This window comes from Labeo rohita, chromosome 11, assembly GCF_022985175.1.
Source record: "Labeo rohita strain BAU-BD-2019 chromosome 11, IGBB_LRoh.1.0, whole genome shotgun sequence".
NCBI classification, from domain to species: Eukaryota; Metazoa; Chordata; class Actinopteri; order Cypriniformes; family Cyprinidae; genus Labeo; species Labeo rohita.
Genome location: NC_066879.1, coordinates 11,479,890 through 11,502,340, shown reverse-complemented (window position 1 = coordinate 11,502,340; position 22,451 = coordinate 11,479,890). Strand labels below are relative to the sequence as shown.

The following is a 22,451-nucleotide window of genomic DNA, read 5'->3' as shown; positions in this document are numbered from 1 at the left end:
AGATTGATAAGAAATTACATATAACAGAAAGAAAAGAGAGAGAGTCATGCCAAAGTCTCTCTGTGCTGCACATCATTCACATTTGAATAACGCAGCCAGGAAAAGGTTTGTGAGAACATGTAGTGAAGCCATTTAAAATAACTCATGACACAGATAGATTTGCTCTGAAATGATTTTTTTTACATATGTTTAAACTGATGTTACATGTAGAATTTTTATATAACATGCACTGAACAGTTTTGGCATAAAACGGCTTTCAACATTAAGTGTGTACTTATTAAATTATCATTATGCAATGTATGCTAGATGAAGGAAGTGGCATGTTACCGCACTCTTCCCTATATCATATCGTCATTTTATTGTCTTTATTGAGGACCAACTCCCTGCAATTTACTTCAGGAAAATCACATGTGCCTTTCTAATTAACTCACTGAAAACTGTTTCTCTGGAATTCAAATGAGATATCAGGACATTAAATATCAGGTATCGGTACCCATTATTTATTTTGTAAAGGTTTTGCTTTAAAACAGTTGTCTAGGGCCTGCAGTTAGTGAACATGTACTGAAAATGTAGAGAAACTACTAATAAAATCCTCTTCAAGCCGTTACGGACAACAGTTGCGGTTTTTCTGTATAATGTGGGAACAGAAAATGTCCCAACAGGAGCCATCCATATTCCTATTAATGATGTGGTAATTATCTAAAATGAATCTAATTAACATTTAATCATTTAGCAGATGCTTTTATCCAAAGTGACCTACAAATGAAAGCAATAGAAGCAATTAAACCTAAGTATTGCAAATGAAAATAAAGAACATTTAGCCATTTTAACTCATTAGGCCAAATAAAAGCGACACTGCAAGCAGTGTCATTAACACACACAAAAAAATCATTATTTAAAATAAAGCTGAAATAAAATAAAATGTAATCAGTAAATGGAAACTTTAAACGTAAATGAAAGAAAATGTATAGAAATGTAAAATATAGAAATGTTAATTACTAAAATTTAAATTATAAAACTAAATGGAATACAAAAATGAAACCTATACTTCAAAGTATTATCAATAAATACTATAATAGTATATATTAGTATTAAATAAACTAATTATTTAAATGTATGCTAAATGATACACCAAACAGTGTAGAACTTTAGAATCAGTACTTTTGTTTTCGGTCGGCTACATTGGTCATCTAATTCTATCACAATTAGATCTTTATATATGTTGGAGTTTTCTGATCAGATTCCCATAGTAATGTTCTCTCTGAGATGTCATAGTCATCAGAATAAGAATGATGAAACATGAGCCAGATCATAACATGGTCCTGTTTACTTGTGATTTTAGCTGCTCATCCTAATTTCTGTTTTCTGTTCGGTTTATTTGAGCCATCTGCTCTTATAAAAGCCAGTTCTTCTTCCCTTTCATATCCTGGGCCTTGTGGATGGGCTGGAAACGTGACACCACCAGAGGGCAGTAGAGTGTCATTAAAAATCACATTAGTTTGCCTTAAATGTTGTGTTGGTTTTGAGATTAGAAGTGCATTAAAGCATATGTTTTGTTCTATAAAACTTTAAAGAAAGCTTTGTTTCATGTTGTGGATTTTCTATTACTATGATTACTATGTTTTTTTTTTTCTGTATTTTGGTGCTCTGAGTAAGAGACACGCACATTATAAAGTGTACATAAGAAGTAGTTACTTTTACAATTGTGTCAATAATATACTGATTACTATATTGCCTTAAAATGCCAGTATTGTTCATTTAAAAGTTAATAATGCTCCTAAAGATACCTAACTTTTAGGAAATGTTTGAATATATTTTCTCACGTGGATCAGGAAATATCCCTTCCTTTCCTCAAATGTTCAAGTAACTATTAACTTAATACTAGTACATACAAACTTATAAGATAATCGTAATGATTACAATAATAACTTGACATTAATAACAGCTTCGTATTGAGTTGTCATTTGCAATGACTAGTAAATATGGCTTTTCATTTTTAACATTTAGAACTCCCGAGTCATTTCATTATAAGTAGTGGTCCCTGCTGGACTAGTTACTTACAAAACTTTAAAAAAGTCTCTCAATAGTAACTTTTCGTTGTTTTGTACATTTCTTGTCCTCTACTATACTCCTCCCCCATTACATGTAGCGATTCCCATGCGTTTGGGAGGGGGATATTCTCGCGGGATTTGGCGAGCGTGCCCGGTGTGAAGGAGGCGCGCACAGAGGAGCGCGAGAGCGCGCATCGGACTCATACCGATCATAGGCTGCGTGTCAGTGCAGTCGACTTACAGCGGGCTGTGAGGAGAACTGGCGCGACCCCTTTGTCCTTAAATACAACACTTTTCATTCGCTAAAACTTCTTAAAGTTTCTTTAAACTCGCGTTAGAGTACTTCTACTCGTTAGGTACTCAAGGAGGTGGGGTTAAACAAGTTATTTTCGCTCTGTTTTAAGTTAAAGGCTGGGCCTTTACACGCGCTCCTGACGAGAGAAAAAGAGAAGCTGCTCTTTCTGCGATTAAAAGTCCATAAATGCTTTTTACCAAAATGGACCTGTTGAACTACCAGTACTTGGACAAAATGAACAACAACATTGGCATCCTGTGTTACGAAGGTAAAAAACAAACACTTACTTTCTCGCTCTTGGTTAATGAAATCAAGTATTTGTCAGTGAAAATAACGGACGCCGGTGACGTCATCGCGTCTCGCTACACTTTCACGAGCATTCCGCGCTCGCGGTGTTTTTCCTCTATTTCACGCGGATTTCGCGAGACGTGTTTACCTTCAAACGTAGATGTTTTCATACGGAAAATTCTAAGTTTCAAAGTACTGTATGAAGAAGTTCTCAGTTAATGTTTTCATGGTAAAAGTCTTTTACAACATGAAAAAAGTGTTGCCAACTTCTCAAAAGTATTTTAGGTCATGTCCTACTGTATGACGTACTAAATACTATCTGTAACAGTGTTTATCAGTTATGCATGCTTTTTTTAAGAGCTCATTTAAATGAGTGAATAGTGGAAAGTTTGTAATGTGTAAAATAGGCTAGTGAAGGCAGAAAGTGTTTAAAATGGTTGAGTTAAACACTTTAAAGAAATGGTAAACCGTTGCAGAACCTAAGATCAACACTTGATTTATTCAGTGGTGTTTTCAATGTATTTTCATATTAATGTTAATATTTTAGCCTTTTCTAGATACAGTATGTAAATTAAAAGGTTTTAAAGTGCAAAGCAAGTGTCAGAAATTGTTTCATGAATATATGCAGGAAAGTTTATTTTAATGATATGAAATACATATTAGCAGTATTATTATTAAGAGAAGTTGCAGCACATGTGTGCTTGAGAAATGTGCGGTATGCATGTTCATCTGCAGCGATCCAGAGCTTTTACTCATGCCGTTACTCTCCAGCTGTCTTTCTTATGAAGCATCAGTATTGTGTTTGGTTGCTGTATGTGTCATCTTGAGCATCGTATGCTGTAGTAGAGCTGTGGATTTAGTAGAAAGCAGGTACATTTTTGTGCGGGGATATCTGCACCAGCCTCCTGTTGTGGGCCATCACATGTCAAAAGAGCAGAAATGCGATACAGGCCTCCTCTAGTCCCTGTGATATATGAACAGCTCTTTTTCATCTGACTTTTAAAGCAGAGTTGTGTTTTACTAAATGACATTTACTTTGACAGGTTGTCTGTTGGCAAATTGTCTGCACATTTTTGTAGTTTTTGAGAGTGATTAACTTCAGGTGCTGTTTCGGATTGATTTTTATTTTGAAGCCTTTAGAGCGGGTTTTAGTAGTGTTACAGATATTTTTTTTTTTTTGTGCTGTGGGTATGTGTGAACATTCAGATGTTTACTTCATAACTTGTGATGATACTTCCTCTGTTTATGCCTGAGAGTGACGCCTAAGGTTACGTATTCCTTGGCTGGTGACTCCTCTGTGTTTCCAGATAACACTTCAAAACATTGTGGAAAAACTCCAGCAGCCGCGCATGTGTGTGAATGGCTGACGTGACTGGCGTGTCTCTCCACGGGCCTCCTCGAGCGGATGTCAGGCTGCTTTGAGCCGCTGGAATGCTCTCCTCTCCGGCAGCCGGTCACGTGACCCAGTGACAGTGGATGGAAATACACAATCACAGCCGGTTTTTGCTCGCTGTTGCGCGGCTGCCACTTCAGCTATTTATAATGTGTGCCAGAGAATTTCCTGAGCACATGGCTAATCTATTACAGCTTCTGTGAGCAGAGCATCATCCCTTAAAATAGTTCTGTTTCTGCATCACTTCTTGAGGTCAAAGCGTGCACAACGCAGTACTCTGCTGAAAGACCTCGCTTTGCTGAACTTTGCTTTACGCTTTATCGGGAATTGAACAAACGCAGCCTTTCAAAGGTCACAGACGAACTTTCTTATCTTTATGTTCATTGTTCTTCACACCAAAGATGATTTTGAGGACTCTTTTACGGTAGGCTAAGAAGACCATAAAACGGAGAAAGTTGATGAAAGTGCCGGCCTGTGGAAATTGAATTGTGGTAATTTATTTGACGACATAGTGACTCAAATGTGGAAACAGAAATGTTTATCCACTGACACTAGGGGAAATAAGCATCTCTGTTAATCAGTCAAGTGCACAATAATATCAGTAATCTTAATAATAATAATAATAATAATAATAATAATAATAATAATGTTTTTATTTTTTTATATTGTGAAAAAAAAAAATACAGAAAAAAGTAAAACTGTTAGAATAACTCTTAAAATAAGAGTTTTCTGTTTTAATATACTATAGATATGTATTTCTTTTTATATTATTATTATTTTTATTTATTTTTTTTTTTTAAAGAAATTAATACTTTTATTTAGCCAAAACTTTTGTTAGTTTGTATTCAATATATTGTAATATTTTGAATAAATGCAGTTCTTTAAGTTAATTATATCAAAGAATCTTGAATAAAGTATCACAGGTTCCAGAAAATATAAAGCAGCAAAAACAATGTTTTCAACATTGATAATTCAGAATAATTTCAGAAAGATCATGTGAAACTAAAGACCGGAATGATGCTAAAAATTCAGCTTTGCATCACAGAAATAAATTATATTTTTGAAGTATTTGTAAAAAGAAAGTTTTTTTTTATTTATTATTATTATTATTATTATTATTATTATTATTTTTTATTTTTTTTTTTTTACATTGTAATATTTCACAATATTATATATTTTTTCTTTATTTTTTTTATTAAATCAGTGCAGCCTAGATGAGCACGAATGTTTATTTATTTATTTTTTTTCCTTTCTCTGCTACTGATCTCTCATGCCTCACCTGCAGAAAATTTCCACCGTGTCATTAACTGAATGTATCAGTTGACTTCTTGGAGAGCGTGTTTTGCTCTGATTGCAGGTATCAGGCGTGTTCAGGAGGAAAGCTTGGTCCGCTCCGTGTTGCAGTGGTGCCGTGCTGTGCTCCGTTGTGGATGTCTGCTCGCCAGCTGAGCTTAAATTGAAGCAGAGCTGAAACGCTGACTGTCATCTTTCCTGCTGAACAAAGGCTAAAAACGGCAGCTGGCAACAGAAAGATAAGACCCCCGCTAAACCAGTACCTGTTTAGCAGTTGCCTCTGCTTTAAGCGAGACATAGTTGCCCTCGCTCGTATGAATGGGGGACATGCTGTCTGCTGGTCAGAGAAGATCAGGTTTCAAATGCTATAAAGCAAAGGAAGAGCATTGTTCTGCAAACGTCGGCAGTATGATCAGAAGGGCTTGGGTTTTGTTTCTTTTTACAACGTGTTTGCCAAGAAGTTCCAAAAGTCTAGTTTGCATTGGAGGTTGTGTCTTATTTTGATCTTTTGTAAATGGGTGTGAATGTAGGAAAGGGAAGGAGGTGGGCTCACATCTGTAACTCAATCTCATCCTGGCTTGACGTTTGAAGTCTGTAGTAGTAGGGCCGACTTTGATCATTTACACTCATAATGACAGTCTTTCAATAGATCAAACATTGGCTGCATCTCTTCTAACGCTGATAGTCATCTTTCATGGCTCCTGCAGTCTCCAACAAAGGTTGCTGTGAGGTTTTAACAGTTTAAACATCCCAAAAAATACAGACTCACTGAAGTGTGAAATTCAACAAATTGGCTGAAGGAAGCGTCGTTCTCCAGTTTTTGTCTTTTCTTCAGGTGTTGGCTTCAGTTAGTAAATCAAACAAACTGTTTTCAATCCCATTTGAGCTGAAGACTTCTGTCAATCTAACTTTAGAGCAAATCCGTTAACGTGAATGTCCTCTGAGACCTTGAGACTTGTTTGGAGTCAGGAATGCTTAGCGACGTTCACACTTATTTATGCCTTTTCAGTCTGAATGCAAAATGCTGGTAAAATTAACGTTCTTGGGATTATAGTAAATGATCATGCTAGTTATTGTGTGGTTGTTTGGCTGGGAGAATGAGAGAATTTGTTTACTGATAAAGACAAAAAAAAGAACACAATGGCTGTGGAAGAGTGTGAAACTACAACCTTGAAGCTACTCACCATTTAGAAAGGTGGCGAAATGAAGTTTAGCTGTGCTTTTTATAGGAGGACAATGCAAAAATCAATCGGCAAGGCTTCTCGTTGAGTATCTGTAGTACATGATGTCACAGTCTGCAGTGTGTGTGAATGAAACACTGAAAATGGCAAAGCTATGGCAGTGTGAATGAAAAATCATGCAATCCTACTGGAACAACATTCCCAGAAATTTTCCAAAGCATCTGTGTGAAGGGAGCTTCTGTGTGTGCGTAAAAACAAAAGTTAACATGGATAGAAGTAAAATCATCAGCTATCACCTATAAATACTGAAGACCTTATCTATCTAGAACTCTTCATTTGTCTTTTAGGAAACTTGTTCAAATATTGCAGTTGACAACACCTTACCCTATTTACGTTTGATAGAAGCAGACTGTAGTTCAGTGTTTCCCAACCCTGTTCTTGGATGCACTCCAGCGGTTCACATTTTGAATGTCTGTCTTATCTGACCCATCCGTTTCAGGTCGTGGAGTCTGAGCTAATACGAGCTGAATGAGGTGTGTTTGATTAGGAAGAGTGTGGTGTTGCTGTCTCTCCAGGAACAGGCCTGGGAAACGAAGCGTTGGACACCCGTCTCTGAACAGTATTCTTCACTGATAATAAATGAATGGCCAATAACTTTCACAATATCACAAGTTCAGCCCACATCTCCTCATGGCTCTCTGGAGACTAACACCGATAAGCTATCATGTGTCAGGAGCCGTGTGGACGTTTACTGTGTGCTCGTCTAAAGCAGTGCAGCCTTTTCTCTATTAGCAGCTCCAGCCCTGCCAAAAACAATGATGTCATCGGCGTTGCCATGGCGCGCGGACAGACGAGCCGAAACATGCCAGTCAGGAAAATAGGCCGCTTGTTTTGGGAAGTACCTTGTGAGCTCGTCCGTCTGAGCTTTATCATGAAGTCAAGTCAGTGTGTGTGCATGGCTTATTTTATGAGGCTTTACTGTGGGAAGGACACCTGGCCGGGTTATTTTTTTTACCATCTCTATTTATCATTTTACTCTGTAAATAACTCTGAAATTCAGGTCTGGCTTAATAAATGGATCTTATAAAGCTTCTCAGGCTTAGTTAACCTCATCCCAAGTGGAAAGTCCCATTGGAGAGAGCGTGCCAGTTGTAATTTTCCGGCCCAACTCCTACACCGTGCCTGTAAATGCACCGAGTGCCCTTGTACTGTATCTCAAATGACTTGAGTGTTGAGAGGAATCTTACAGTACTGTGTTGTAATGACTCTTCAGTGCATTACTTTTTCAGATGAAAGGCAGAGATTGAATGCATTTGCAATGCAAGTATTGATACTTGCATTGTCAGTGTATCAATGCAATACATTTTCAAAATACTTTTCTGCATCAGTCGCTAATGCTCTTCTGCTCTGACATGGAGGTACCAGTCAAGTGTCATTAAAAGAGAATAAAATCATAGGAAGCACAGATGAGTGTGACTGTGATTGCTGTGGATTCTTCTCTCTGTGATCTGATGGTTTTATGATCTAAAAATCAACATCAAAGAAGTGGCCTTTATTGATGGGGAGCTTTCATGTATAGTATAATGTAGTGGTCAACCGGTGTGGGTTTTAATGGCCAGTGCTGATATCTTGAGAGCTCTGTTGAAAAATCTGTTGATGTTTACCTTTGGTGTTTAAATGATCTCTAAACAATGTGTGTTATCTTTATTGGGGGATGTTCTTAGCAAATATTGAAATATGGGCATGTTCTTTAGACAATATATACTCCAGTACACTGGCAAGCCTGTTGGTAGATACGAAAGAAAACCCTGGTGAAATGACTTTCCAAAGCATGCAGTAAACTTCTCACATGACCTACAAAAGCCTCCTGAAGTAGGTGTTTCACGTGTATTAATGCAGGCTCTCTTGTGTTTGCTGTAGGTGAGGCTGCGCTGAGAGGCGAGTCCAGAATGCAGGCCATGTCCCTGTCATCTGCAGTCAGCAATCACAGGACGGGCCCTCCTCCCATCAGCCCCAGCAAGAGGAAACACAGCGGGGACCAAGCAGATGACGACATCGACTGTAACAGCGAGCATGTGGCCAAGATGAGCCGGCTGTTTGCTGCACAGTTGTAAGTGAAACCAATTAATATCATGCCTCTTGTTTTGGATGCATCTGACACGCTGACAGACGTTCACAGCTTGTCGTCTTTACCAGATCTAAAAGCTGGTTCGGTTGGCAATCAGGTGCTTTTTTTGAAAGCCTCATACTCGGCAGAAGTTTGGGCGGCGCAGGCGGCGTTCCTGCAGAAAGAACGTCGGGAATGCCTGGGAATGTGCTGAAGATCGAGGCCTTGAATTCCTGACATTCCGGCACTCAGAGCCGGAGCACATAGGCAGCGCCTGGCCGTGCCCTCATGGCAGAGCATTCCCCGCATTCTAGCCCCGTTTGGAAGAGCAGCGTTCAGTCGCGAGAGACCAGATCTGCTGTTTAGCAGTGAAAAGCCACGCTGATGCTAGGCAGAGCAGCCTAGGCTAATTTATGTTCTGCAATTTGCTTGGTAAATTAGGACCTAAGCACAGGAGCCATTGAGAACAACAGAAGCTTCTTAGCATGACGAGCTTAATTTGATATATGTTTGAGACTTTGACGTTTGTGTGTGTGCAAATTTAACAGCACGGGTTGTTTTAAACTTTGACTGAATTGATTTACTTTTGTAATGCTCTCATACATAAACACTATTTGATCCTCATCCTCATCTTGGCAAACCGTCAGAGCTTGTTGCCAGTTGAAAGGTTTCTCTGCAATGCTCAGCGCTAGCAGGATCTGAACTGGCTCTGGAGCAGATTGTCATAACAGCGACTGCCCTTTACACCAACTTGCATTCAATTAGCCCTCACTGAAGTGACTAACGCTAGATTCCCTTCAGGGCCTTCCTTTGTCATTTTGCTAGTTGACATACAGAATATGCTTTAGGTCAGCATTTAATTATTTATGTTTTTGACATGTCAGCGTTTTTGTGGTAATACTTTAGGGACTGATCCTCTCTATTAACTAGTTGGATATAACCATGTGTATTACTAACACATACTGTTTATTAGTATGTATAAACACATATTAATCAGGGTTCCCACATGTCCTGGAAAACCTGGAAAATTTGACTAATTTTCCAGTCCTGGAAAATGCATGGAAAATGAGAGAAAATGGAAAATGTCCTGGAAAATCTATAGTTGTCCTGGAAAATTATAAAAAAAAAAAAAAAGGAATCATGTTCTCCTTTAGCCAAGCCCGAAACAAGTAATGCTAGTAGTAGAAAATGTTCGAACCTCCATAAATCGTAACTGGCCAGTTTCTGCTCAAAACACGCAATTAGCAGTCAGCTCTTTTGTTTTATTTCAGCCGATCTCTGTTCCGAACTCACACACAAACTGTATTGCAAGCTTTTCCAAAATGTCATTTGTGTGGACATATTACGAAGTCTGTAAATAGGACATTAACAAATGCCAAAGATGCTGAAGATGAACTCAAAGAGGAGAAAATCCCATCAGAGCAAGCTCACTGTTCATGATGCGATGGTATTTTCTTTTCTTGACACTGTACTGTCCATATTAAAGTATTTTTAAGCGCAGTGCTGCTTTGTTTACAGGGGCTGCATCACTGCTGTTCTATAAGCACCACCTGCTGTCAGAGAGTGAATTAGCGCTAAGTGCGTGCTGTTTTTGTTTCCTGCTGATATTTTTATGTAGCATAATTTCACAAACGTAAAATTAGACCATTCTGTTTCAGATTTTGAAATTAGATCAGAAACTGCTCTTGTGTATATATATAATCTTTGTTTCTTTTTATATCGGCCTCAGAATTACTGCCTAGAACGCCCACAACAGATGTCTATTCAAATTTCTGAAAAATGAATTTGCCAAGTCCATGAAACCTCCTCCTGTGAAACTATAAAATATTTTAGGAAAAAAATGGTACAAATAAATAATGCTCACTTTTTATTTGTGTTTGTATTTAGCCTTTATACAAATAAGAAATGTGAAATCACCATCAAATAAACATAAGACTTTCAGACTCACCTTATTAATGTTAATATGAATATATTTAACTAAACTACAGTATAACGTAGGCTGTTTGTAGATTGAAACAAAAGTGCTTCAGCCAGGATAAAGAATATGAAAAGTTCTGCCGAGAACAGGAAAGAGTGAGCAAGAGTGAGAGTTTTTACTAGACCCTTTTAAAGCAACACTTAATTTGAAATATTTGTAGGACACATGCCAATATTTTTAAATATTTTCTTTAATATTATTGTTAGCATAAATAATGAACTGATTTAGTTTCTTTTTATTTTCAAATAGGTAAGTGAAATAATTTAATACTTCCAATACATTTTGTTTTGCTATAGGACTGAAATTGGTTCTGAAAATCATTTGTTGTAGTGTATAATTAAGAGCTCATATTAAAGAGCTTATTTTATAGTTAAGTCATGGCCATAAACTGTATGTTTTTAAAGACTTCTCTCGAGAGAAGAATATAATACTTCAGGGCATTCTCCTTGTCTTTTGTTCCTGCCATAATTGAAATAAAGATGTCCTGGAAATGCCTTGGAAAATAATCACCCGAAAAAGAGTGGGAACCTTGATTAATGCTTTATTCAGCATGACTATATTCCAGATCCCTTAATCCACCCCACACCCAAACCTAACAACTACCATACTAACTATTAAAAAGCGGCAGACTAGGATTTTGAGGCAAAAGTCATAGTTAATAGTTAGTTAGTAGTGAGAATTGATGCCCAAACTACAGTGTGTAGGGCCCTATGATTTCTGCGCTGCGGAAAACGCAGAAGGAATCATGGAATCCAGTCATAAAAACGGAATTTACTGAATAATGTGGAATTTGTCAAACTTTGGGTGAATTAATCAAAAGTAGGTAATTTACACTTAAATCAAACCACGATATGGACTAGTATCTGTAAATAGTAAGCCGCAAAAATACCATTTAAATATGAATTCTGCATGTTCTGAGTGTCTCCGTGTTATTGAATGGCGCATATGTGCGGTTTTGTTTACTACACATACTGAAGCACACATGAGGCTCGCGGTGACTTTAACGTCTCACTAAATGAGGACATAAATGCATGAAAAACATCTGCTGAGAGTCGCTTCATGAATTTGACAGTTCCATTTGAGTAAAACTGGCATCATATTATATACACACAGAACTATAAAGGTAGACACTGCAACCCGTCAAAATAAAAGTTTGGTTTAACTTGAAGACATTGTGCCAGAAATATATTACTGTTGTTCAGTAGAATTCACATAGCCTACTACTACTACTACTACTACTACTACTACTACTACTACTACTAAAATGAAACAGACATTATTTTTAAGGGTATAATCACACATTTCTTCCATGTTTTAATTTTAACAGTAAATCCCCTTTGTTTGACAAAAAAAAAAAAGTTTGCTTAATTTTCAATAATTAATAAATGAATTAATTTATGCCTTCACACAGAATTTCCGAGGGGGAAAAAATTGATAAGGCTATTTTAAGAATAAATTTGAATGCATTAGGTATGCTAAAACACAGAATTTGATGACAATAAAACACATGGTGAGGAGAAAAAATAAAACATTTCGTAGGGCCCTAAACATGTAATTTTTGTTAAACTTTTAATAAATTGATGTGAAATAAGTTTCATGATTTTAATGAACATGCTCTTTGGTTAATACAATTTAATTTAACCACTAAAATGAGTTGAGAAAAATTAAAACGGGAAAAAATATCCTCTTTTTTTCCATTATTGTTGAGATCCCACTTTTTGTTATTATAAGTATTACTAGTAAGCAATTAAATTAGTACTTATACGTAAATGTAAGTTGAAACAATTTACTTCTCATTTTTGGCATTTTAGAACATAATTTAGAAATTTAAGTTAAAGCTAAAGCGTTTTGTTTTGTTTTTTAAACGGAGATCCTGAATTTAACACTTAAAACTATGGTCACACTTTATTTTAAGGTCCAGTTCTTGGTGTTAAACCGTTAACTACTTTTGCCTCAAACTCCTAATTTGCTGCTTATTAATAGGTAGTAAGGTAGTTTTTATGTTTAGGTATGAGGAAGGATTAGAGATATAGAATATGGTCATGCAGAATATGTGCTTTATAAGTACTAATAAACAGCCAATATGTGTTAATATTAGGCATGCTAATAAGCAACAAGTGAGAATTTGTCCTTATACTAAAGTGTCATCAAAACTCATAACACACACAGGCCTGGAGTTTTGAGAATGTTTTTGCGAAATGTTTCCTTGTTTTTCAAGAGCAGGAATACATTTGCATTTCAACTCTTGAGGATTGAATTGTTCATTTGCCTCTGTATTGCTCCAGGACATGTGATTTTCATCGGGTGGAGGTGAATGAGGCACTCTTGATTGTTTTTGTTGGGAGTTTGCGGCTGACACCGGACACCATGGGCTGAGGCAGCGGTGGAGGTGGCTCAGGTTTCTATGAGGGTGTTTTCTATAGAAGGGAATGAGCGAGTGGGGGCTGGGAAATCTCTCTTCCTGTGTCTCTCCTCACTGTAATCTTTTGTCCAGCGCTGGAAAGTTATTTTGAGCATTTCTGGCCCTCGGTTGTTAGAAGCGCACGAGTGTTTAGAGTTACGTTTCATGTCATGTATTGTTTTTGATCTGTAAGGAGTTTGTCAACGTGTTAGTTTATTATATGGTTTCATTCTGGTCTTCTCTGTCTGTGCCAGACTAAACAGTTTGAAGCACAGAGATAAGACTCCTCATTAGCAGCAGTGAGGGAGCTCTGGTTGAAGCCTCCTCGTAAGGCTAATAAAACTGGAAACTCAGGGAGACATATTGTTGTAGAGTGGGCTTCATGTCAGGGCGGGGGCCATTTTCTCGTTTTCACTGCTGCCATGAAAACAAAGGGCCTCTTATCCGGTCAGCCCACTGCGTTCTGGAAGCCTGCTTCGGCCTGTCCCACCGGAGACGCCCCACTGCAGAAAAAGTCACACTGTTGACAACAAAATAAGAGTCACTCTTGTGTACTAAACGACTGATTTTTCTTTATGTACTGCAGATCATAAATGCAACAGACGTCCATGCTTTCAGTATCTCAGTATATGTCGAGGGCTTTTATGAATGTGTTTCTGTAAGAAGTGAGAAGGAAAGCCATCTGATTTCAGAGGGAATAATCCACGGCAGCCCGCGATCTTGCTAGGAACTTGGTAGACTTTGTCTTTCTCATGCATCCATGGCCAGCCAAACGGAGAGTCATAAGAAGTCCGTGCCAGCGTGGTTAGGCTTTATAAAATAATGTTTTTCTGCTAACTTTTATATATAAACAAACACATGACTGGCTCACTTGTGTTTGGATTATAATTTGTCAAAGCAGTGAAGTCTGAAGTTAGCCAAACGCTTTAAACTGATTATACACAGTGTGGTATGGATCCAGACTCTCAAACTGCCATTTACCTCTTTGGCTGCTTGTTTTAAAACCTGAGCCAGAAATAATCAATGTGCCAAGATGTTTTAGTTGCTTCAGTAACCACATTTAAGATTTACAAATGGGAAGTTAATGAATTCATTAAGAAATATAAATGTTGCAGTAGTTAAACCTATCATGCTATTAATAAAGCTTGTTGGCTGATGGTTTAAAGCACGTTTTTAATGATTTGTTCTCCTGCCGTGCTATAAGAATGCTAGAAATATGGCTAATATTGAGCAGCGTGAATGGGGTGGTTCTATTAGATGAAGTACATTTCCAAAGAACGGACTGTTTGTATCCTGTGGTTCTGCCTTCCTCGCCTTGATTTCTCCCAGATGTTTCCTGTATCTTTGTGGGCGAGCTTCCAGTGACTTAAAGGAGAAATAAGAGCGAAATCTTCCTGCCAAGATCTGTGGTAGAATCGTGAGGTTTTGCCGCACGGCTATGAAATGCAATTATGAGAAAATGTCCCCAGTTTTATTGGCCTGCATCTGTGACTAAAGTGAGTCTAGCAGAGTTCACATCACTTCTATGGAGTTCGAAGCAGACTGCCTACCTCTCTCATCAGAAACTGGTGACTTACGGATTTTTAGTGGAACTGTTAAAGTCATATAAAAGTGATTTGCTTCTGGTTTTGCATATTTGTGTTTTTGTTTTGACTGTGGTGTCATCCGTGATGTTTGGATCGATGCGTGGGTTCATCAAAACACACAAGAGCTTCATGTGAATGTGATTCAGAATCCCAAATATCTGCGGAGTCGCTCACTGTTTGCTAATCCTAAATCGAACGGGAAAATGCATTTCTTCTCAGAGCAAGAGTCTTGAAAGCACTGGTGGAATATTGCCAGAGCATTTAGCTCACATCAGAGAGGAATAGCAGGGAACTGAAAGATCTCATGAAAGGGCCTCATTGCTGTTTGTTTTCAAAGGATCTTGGGTGAAGAGGCTTTCAGAAGGTTTTTCTGAGTATTATTGTGCTGCTTTTAGATCTGGCTTCTGTAAAAAAACAACTGAGCTACCTTTAACTTGTGTCCTAGTGCCTTGGTGTAAATGTGCAGTATGGTAGCAAAATGTTGGTGAATTCCACAGGCAAAGCTTGTCTTGTCAATAGTGTAGCAATATATCATGCATGACTAAAATCCAGAATGCTCTGCGAAATCTGCATAGGGAAATATTTCAAGTGAAATTCTTGATACCATGGATTCCTGTTCTAATGACTGGATTTTCCAGCAAAAATTTGGTAAATGTGGACGGTGTAGAATTCCTATGTAACAAAAGATGTTGTAAGACAGTTGCTTGGAGTTTTCTTCCCTTATCTCATGTAATAATGTAAAGCTGTTCTACTGATAGCAACATTGCCATTATTTGATACATTTCTAATGTCACTTGGTGTAACCTTTCAGGCTCACTGTGGTTCTGTCAACATGATATCACTACTTCTTTAGGGCATTTAGTCGCCTTGTGTACACAGCATATGTATTACATTGAAAGCTTTGTGATTGTGACGGAGTAATTTCTGACAGTAAGATTGAAGATTTCCCTCTACAGCTTTCCATTAGTTATCATGAGGACAGTAATTTCCGGTAGACGTAACGGTTTACTTGCAGATGCTTCGCTTGCCAGTTGCGTTGCCAAGTAACGGGGGATTTCAAGGATCGTAGCCCACACAACTGAGACTAAACTAAATCTACAGCATTTGTCCTCCCCGAAGGTGGACGGTGGTCACCAAACTGAGGTTACAAATTCTGCACTGAAAGCATTTCCTTCAAATACCTGATTAGAGTTTGCCTGGCTCTTCCCGTGCTGTTGTTCAGCTCTCTTGTGTGCCCAGTGAAGGGTATTAAGTTCTCTTCCTGTGAAGCACAGATGAAGCCTTTTGAATAGTGCACTTGGCCCCTCGCTGGGCCTCCGCTCTGTTGGCAACAGGAGACCGATCGTTCCGGAAGGGTGGAATAGCGCTTCTGGGCTTTGCTGCATGTGTGTCTATTCTTTTAAGGGGAAAAGAAAAACAGGAAAGGAGGTCGGTAGTGGGAAAGGGCCTTTTGTAACAAGCCATCTGAGCTAATGTAGAGCTAGAGACGAGCTTCGACAGTCTTGATCAGTTAGAACAAAACTTTCTTTAAAACAACACAGATTACAGAGCAGCCGTGGCTTTTTGTTGAGCACACCAAATGAATGCTTGAACGCAAGCGACGTCGACTTCATACAAACCCTTCTTATCAAGTCATCGCGACTGCTTGCGGGAGGTGCGCCGCTCTTGCCAGGCCCGCTGAATGTGGCAATAATAGCTCTGCTTGTTTGTGCCGTTGGACGTGGGCCTCAGTACAATCCCTCCTTTGTTTGTCTTGCAGAGGCAAGCCTGCCAATGGGGACTACCGCAAGGACCCCCGGGATCGCAGCCGCAGTCCCATAGAGCGCATCGGCGCCTCCCCAATGAGTCTCGTTGGTGGTCACCTCTACGCCCACATGCCCAGCCTGGCCATGGACCAGCCTCTCGCACTGACCAAAAACGTGGACGCCAACCGCACTGTCGCCATCTCACCTACTGTCAGCCCCGTTGAGCGCCAGCAGGTAACTTCAGTACTGACCCAAAAATGAAAACTGGCATTTACTCAACCGCATGTCATTTCAAACCTGTGAGACTTTCTTTTTTCTGTAAAATACAGAGAAGATATTTTGACTAATGTTGGTAACCAAATACTCTTGTTCATTGTATTTTTTTTTTTTTTTTTTTTTTTTTTATACATATAATGGAAATCAGTGGAAACTGAACTGTTTGGTCACTCGCAGTCTTCAAAATATATCCAAAGTTCTGTCATGAAACTCTAAATGCCACAGGTTGATAGGTTCTAACTCAATCTGACATAATGACATCATTATTGACATGGTGCAGCTGATTGGTTCTTTTCACATCAGCAGCCAATGAGCGCAACACACTTCAGAATCCCTCCACCTTCCTCAGCTCCACCTGTATAGATATGCTTCATACATGCTCACAACAGCATATCGGTGGATGTATTGGCAGTAGCAAGTCTTGGTATTTGCTCTGCTGCAGTAAATGCGTAGCATATCTATTCCGCCAGGACCAAAAACATTAACACTGTGATGTACATTAGCCTGTTAAACTCACAGAGAGTTGTCATGACGGAACTTCTTTTATGTACAACAGAAGAAAATGAGTCATCATGTGTAAACAAACATGACACTTGAGTAAGTAATTTTCATTTTTAGGTAAACTATGGCTTTAAAGGGAGCAGACATCTTTGTACTTTTAAAAAAAAAATGTAAATATAATGAAGTACCTTTGACTTTGTCTTGATGTTGATGTTTAGAATTTTTTGTTTGCTAAACAGTTTGCTAAACAGTTTTAGGGCAGTTTAGGTCCAGCAAGAGAGTTTAGATTTATTTCAATTTCAAAAAAAGGCTCAACTATCCACTGTTGTGAACACAAGACTATTTATTCAACTCATGAACAGCAAGTCTAGACTTTTTGTAGGTCTCTACAGTGTAGACAAATCTAAAAGCACTGTGAAAATGACTAGTTGTTCTTCCGTTTGTGTTTGGGCACTTGCTCTGTTGCTAATGTAGTGTGTGTGTGTTGTGTGCAGAATCGTCCCTCTGTGATCACATGTGCCCCAGCAAACAACCGTAACTGTAACCTCACCCACTGCACCGTGTCTCACAACGGCTGCTCACCCAGCCTGACTTCAAACTACCGCAGACCCTCCAACTGTAAGTACAAGCAAACATCACTAGATCAGAGCTGGCACTTTCCATGGGTGGGGGGAAATTAACAAATTGATAAATAGTAATTATAAAGATGCCATGTCCTTTACAGAGTGAACTATGAGATGTTGAATAAATTAAGCAACATTTCATGTTTACTAGGGCTGCCCCCCAATAGTCGACGAGTAAAGGCTAGGTCGACCAAAATTTTATCAGTTTCTTAGTTGCAGGACAAAAAAAATCACAAGAAGTGGCAGTGTCACGCAGTCCCTGACGGACAGATAGTTAACAGCTGGTCTATGTGGTAATACAGTACATCGGCAGGACATTCAAATTCTCACCTATCTTTCATCAACCTCAAGTATGGCTTATGATCTGAAATACTGTAAGTAGTAGCAACAACTTTACATGGCTGCTCAAACTAATCTTAACCTAGTAAAGGTTGTGGAAGCTGAATAGTAGCACGCTCACTGCATGACAGATGGAGGCGCCGTTGTGGTCAGTTGCTCTTAAAATACATAATTTTTGGTCATACAGAAAAAAAGTAATAGATTTATTTGTGTGCACACATTAACAATGAAACGTTGCGCTTTTGCAAAATAATGAAAGCAAGCAGTATGCGCTTTCTGCCATCTCGGTCTCTGTGAACTTGAGCGCGTCAAGAAAAAAAAAACCTATCAAAATAGCTACTTTCAAATGAATCAATTCAACTGGAAAATAAATATTCTCAGATTATGTAATCCGTATGAAACATGCATACAGGTGCAGTCCACTAGCCTACTGCGGAGATGACGAGTTGCAATCTTAATCAGTTAAACCGAAAACAAAGAAAGCAATAAATTATTAAAATGTTAATGCAGCCTCCTTACTTCCATAATATATTTGTAATCATTACTTCTGCCACTGTGCTGTGGCAAGCTTTATGCGTGCGCTTTATCGCTTATTAGGCTATGTAGGTAATTAAAGGCTCATTATTATGACTTAAATGGTTTATTAATAAACGTGCGATTAGTCTTCTAATGCTTAAAATAAATGACTACTAGTCAACCAGAAAAATCTTTAGTTGGGGGCAGCTCTAATGTTTACACATTGTGTTACCAGTAAAAGAAATTGAACTATATGCAGGAAGTGACGACATTGAGACCATGTCTAGGGTATGATCTTATTTTGTTAGGTTTTATAATCTGATAATTGAGCTGTAATGTTGACAGCATTAGTCAATATCAGCCACCTCAATATCAAAGTTTTAAATCAAGTTGTGAAATTTGAATGAAAGTCCTTTAATTTTTTTTTTTTTTTTTTAATTTTGGGGAATACTTGTTCTTTCATATTCTTTTTTTTTATAAATATATGTAATTATTTTATGAATTTTTATTTGTAATTTTTGGTATGTTAGAGAACTTAGAACTAAGTGCTGTAATTCTAAATTTGTGCATTGGAAGTAAATATCATTATATAGCATTATTTTATAACTGCTAGATATAGGAAGTGTACATTAGTACTAGAAGATGTTCTGCCAGCCGTATTTTAATGGTTTCAAAACAGAAAAAAAGATTTTTCTGGGCACATGATGTCAGAGAAATACAAATTGGATTCTACTTTTTAAAGTGAAAGGACCCATTGATACCTTCCAGTTCTGTAAGTCAACTTAAATTTGCACAAAACTAAGTTTAGTAGATTATTGTACAAATGTTTTCCCTTTTTTAATCAACTATGATTTGTGGATGTGACCGTTCACAGAGTTCCTGCCAAGTGTGTTTGTCTCTCAAAATGTCTATTGTGTCATGTCCATAACACACTACTGAAGCCCTATGAAATCATACTTTCCTGATCTAAATGTTTTTTTTTTCCCAGCTTAGCTAGGGAAATGAAATGTCTGTTATTACATACATGCAGACATACAGGTGGTTCAGTTTTCTGAGTTACATTTCACATTTTAATGACTGTAATGCTGGAATTGCTTTCAAGACAATAATACAAATGATTACAATCAAATAAACTTCCCAAGTTTTAGTTTCCTACCTGTGGAAAGTTCTATGTTTTAGCTATCTTTGACATACCATATACTAAGCAGTGTTTCTCTGTTCCTCAGCTAACACAGCCTGTGACCCCGTTATCGAAGAGCATTTCCGCCGTAGCCTGGGCAAGAACTACAAAGAGCCCGAGCCCGTAACAAACTCGGTCTCCATCACCGGCTCGGTGGACGACCACTTCGCCAAGGCGCTGGGCGAGACGTGGCTGCAGATCAAAGCCAAGGGCAGCTCCTCCGGAAGCCCAGACTCGTCTCCCAACGGCCACATGGTCAACCACAATCACTCCCCTTCCCTCGTGTCTTGAAAAGAGGACCAGCGAACCCCAGTCCTGCTACTTCCAGCCCGCTTCACTCTTAAAGCAACCATGCATGTTTTAGCAGAGCTGATGTATAGCTGTGTACATAAGAATGCACAACGAGGTTCAGTTGTGCTTTTTTTGCCCTTTGATTCTTTTTCTTTCATTTGTAAGTATGCTAGTATACTTTTAGCTTGGCTGTTGCGTTATGGGATGCCCATACTTTATTTTTTATTTTTTTGGAGATAAAAATCAGCCAGACACTATCGAACCATCTGCCTCAGATACCAAAGAAACCGCTGATGCAAACCTTTTACCCAGAAGCCATTCTTCCATCATCGCATTCTGTCTCTCACACGCTCTCTCCCAGTTGTGTCCTGAATCTGTATGTGTTTACTTGAAACGGAATGCCTGGACTGATTTTGCACTATGGACGGACGGAGGTGGTGTCAGTTTAGCGTTGGATACACACGATTGGATGTTCAGAAAACGTTTAGCAGGGTGACACAGGTGGTGCGGTTCACATTGATTGGAAAGGGGGAGGGAACCTGTTCTCGGTCGCTTCAGCTCTCGCTTCTCTTCGGTGTTGACACAACTGGACTGCGGCAGACGTGGGCATTCTTCTCGTTTTGGGTTGTTTTTTTCCCCAGGCACTGTGGTTTTCGTAGAGTAGATGGTTTAAGGGTAAACTAGTGCTTATAAGTGCATGTTTTTAAAATAGCTGGTATCTATTATTGTGTAGACATTTCAATCGTAATACTTTTAGCCTTTTTCTTCAGATTTGATTTTATTTTTGTCAGTAACAGTCCTAGATAAACTTACTGCTGGTACAGTTGTACTCCATATTATTATTTTCTATTCAATATTCATTGTGGTAGCTGCCAGATACAGAAGAGAAAACAGCCTCCGGACAGGCCATCTATATATTAACGGTTGGTTTTTGTATGTTATTAATCCGTGGTACAGGATGCTGTCGCTTTGCATGACTGAACAAAAAAAAAAAAAGAAGCATTAGCAGCTATGGACAGGTCAACTGTAGCGTTGACAATCTGCCGAAAACGTCTAAAGCTAATTTCGTGCGTACGCGCGCATGTGCGTGTGTTTGTTGTTCTTCATTTTCTCTTAATTCTGCATTCAGCTGTGGAAACGGACCCGGCCTTTCTGACGGTCCGCCTGTACCGAAACGAAATACATTCCTCCGCTAGGGAACGTCGTGCAGGTCTTGTACTTTCTCCCGTGTTCAGTAGAGCTACTAACCAGAGACTCTGACGAGAGGTTGCAGATACAGGAGGCGCTTGAGCTCGTCCTTACATTCCATCGGCCCCGATTTCGAACACGACGCACTCTTCAAAAGTACTCGCCGACCCTCTGATTTCACCCTCTGCTCTCGACGCATGTAATACGTTGTCGTATCCTACACGAGACCTTCTTTCCGAGGTCCGTCACACACACATTTCACTACCAGTTTCCTGGGTAGGACACTTTCTCACTTTCTGCTTGTGACACACGTTGTAGGTAAATCACTTACTTAAAAACAAAAAAAAGTTTTTATATAGGAAACTATAAGACCATCATTACGCTGTGCGTAACGAATGTACAGAGAAAAAAATCGTAGGTATTTTTTGAGGAACAATTAATTTGTTAATGATATGTAGCTATTTAATTTTCCCTTGTCCTTTATTGTAATCATGCTTTTTTTTTTTTTTTTTTTTTTTTTTTTTTTTTGAGGAAAAAAGTTGATCTTTTTTGTTTGTAGGTTTTGTCTGTTTAAGGTTAAAGTGCAGGAACACAGTTATTCTATGAAAACACTGCGTTTAGTGTAATAGCCACTTGTGTATTATTTCTGAAGGCTACTGAGTCTCGACACACTTCTGAACGGAGGCTTTCAACTGTCTCTGGAGACAATTGAACAAACGGACTCGAGTCTGAGTGAGTTACTCCACTCCAGTACCATCGCTTGGGATTTGAGCGACAAGATTTTCTATTTGATGTGCGCTTCCAGGAGAACGACGACAAGAAACCAACATTTAAAACACTTCTCGCTGCACCTCGAGTGTACTTCTTAATGATTTGTAAATCTGTATTATACCCTCATTTCATGGCCTTGTTTCTCCTTGGAATAAAACAAACTTTTGGCAGGCCATTGTTTTGTACTTTTAAGTAGCCTCAATGAACAATAAAGTGCTCTTAAACCACAGCCTGTGACTTATGAATCATCCTTTACATAAACAAGTGATTTCACTTGGGAAAATGTTTGGTGAAATAAGATGTTTTACTGTCAAAATTACAGTAATTCCACTGGAGTTTGACTAGTACCAGGGTTCGTACAAGGTGCTTGAAGTATAACTTGAATTTGACTTGAAATTTCATGCCTGGAAAACCCTTTAAAGAATCAATATTCCTGAAGAAGTACTTG

The 22,451-nt window shown here is 38.5% G+C and overlaps 1 protein-coding gene across 2 annotated transcripts in view; it reads left to right on the top strand.

Annotated features, from left to right (window-relative positions):
- Positions 1 to 22,232, top strand: part of vgll4b (vestigial-like family member 4b) — a 47,067-nt gene extending 24,835 nt beyond the window's left edge. Inside the window, exons 1-5 of one of the 2 annotated variants that reach the window (XM_051123040.1) lie at positions 2,236 to 2,614; positions 8,422 to 8,611; positions 16,333 to 16,552; positions 17,590 to 17,713; positions 19,800 to 22,232. In XM_051123040.1, the coding sequence (XP_050978997.1) occupies positions 2,533 to 2,614; positions 8,422 to 8,611; positions 16,333 to 16,552; positions 17,590 to 17,713; positions 19,800 to 20,044 (861 nt within the window). In that variant the 5' untranslated portion in view covers positions 2,236 to 2,532 and the 3' untranslated portion in view covers positions 20,045 to 22,232. Of the gene's footprint in view, positions 1 to 2,235; positions 2,615 to 8,421; positions 8,612 to 16,332; positions 16,553 to 17,589; positions 17,714 to 19,799 lie in introns of those variants that run through there. The other variant, XM_051123041.1, reaches the window with a different exon arrangement.
- Positions 22,233 to 22,451: the final 219 nt, after the last annotated feature.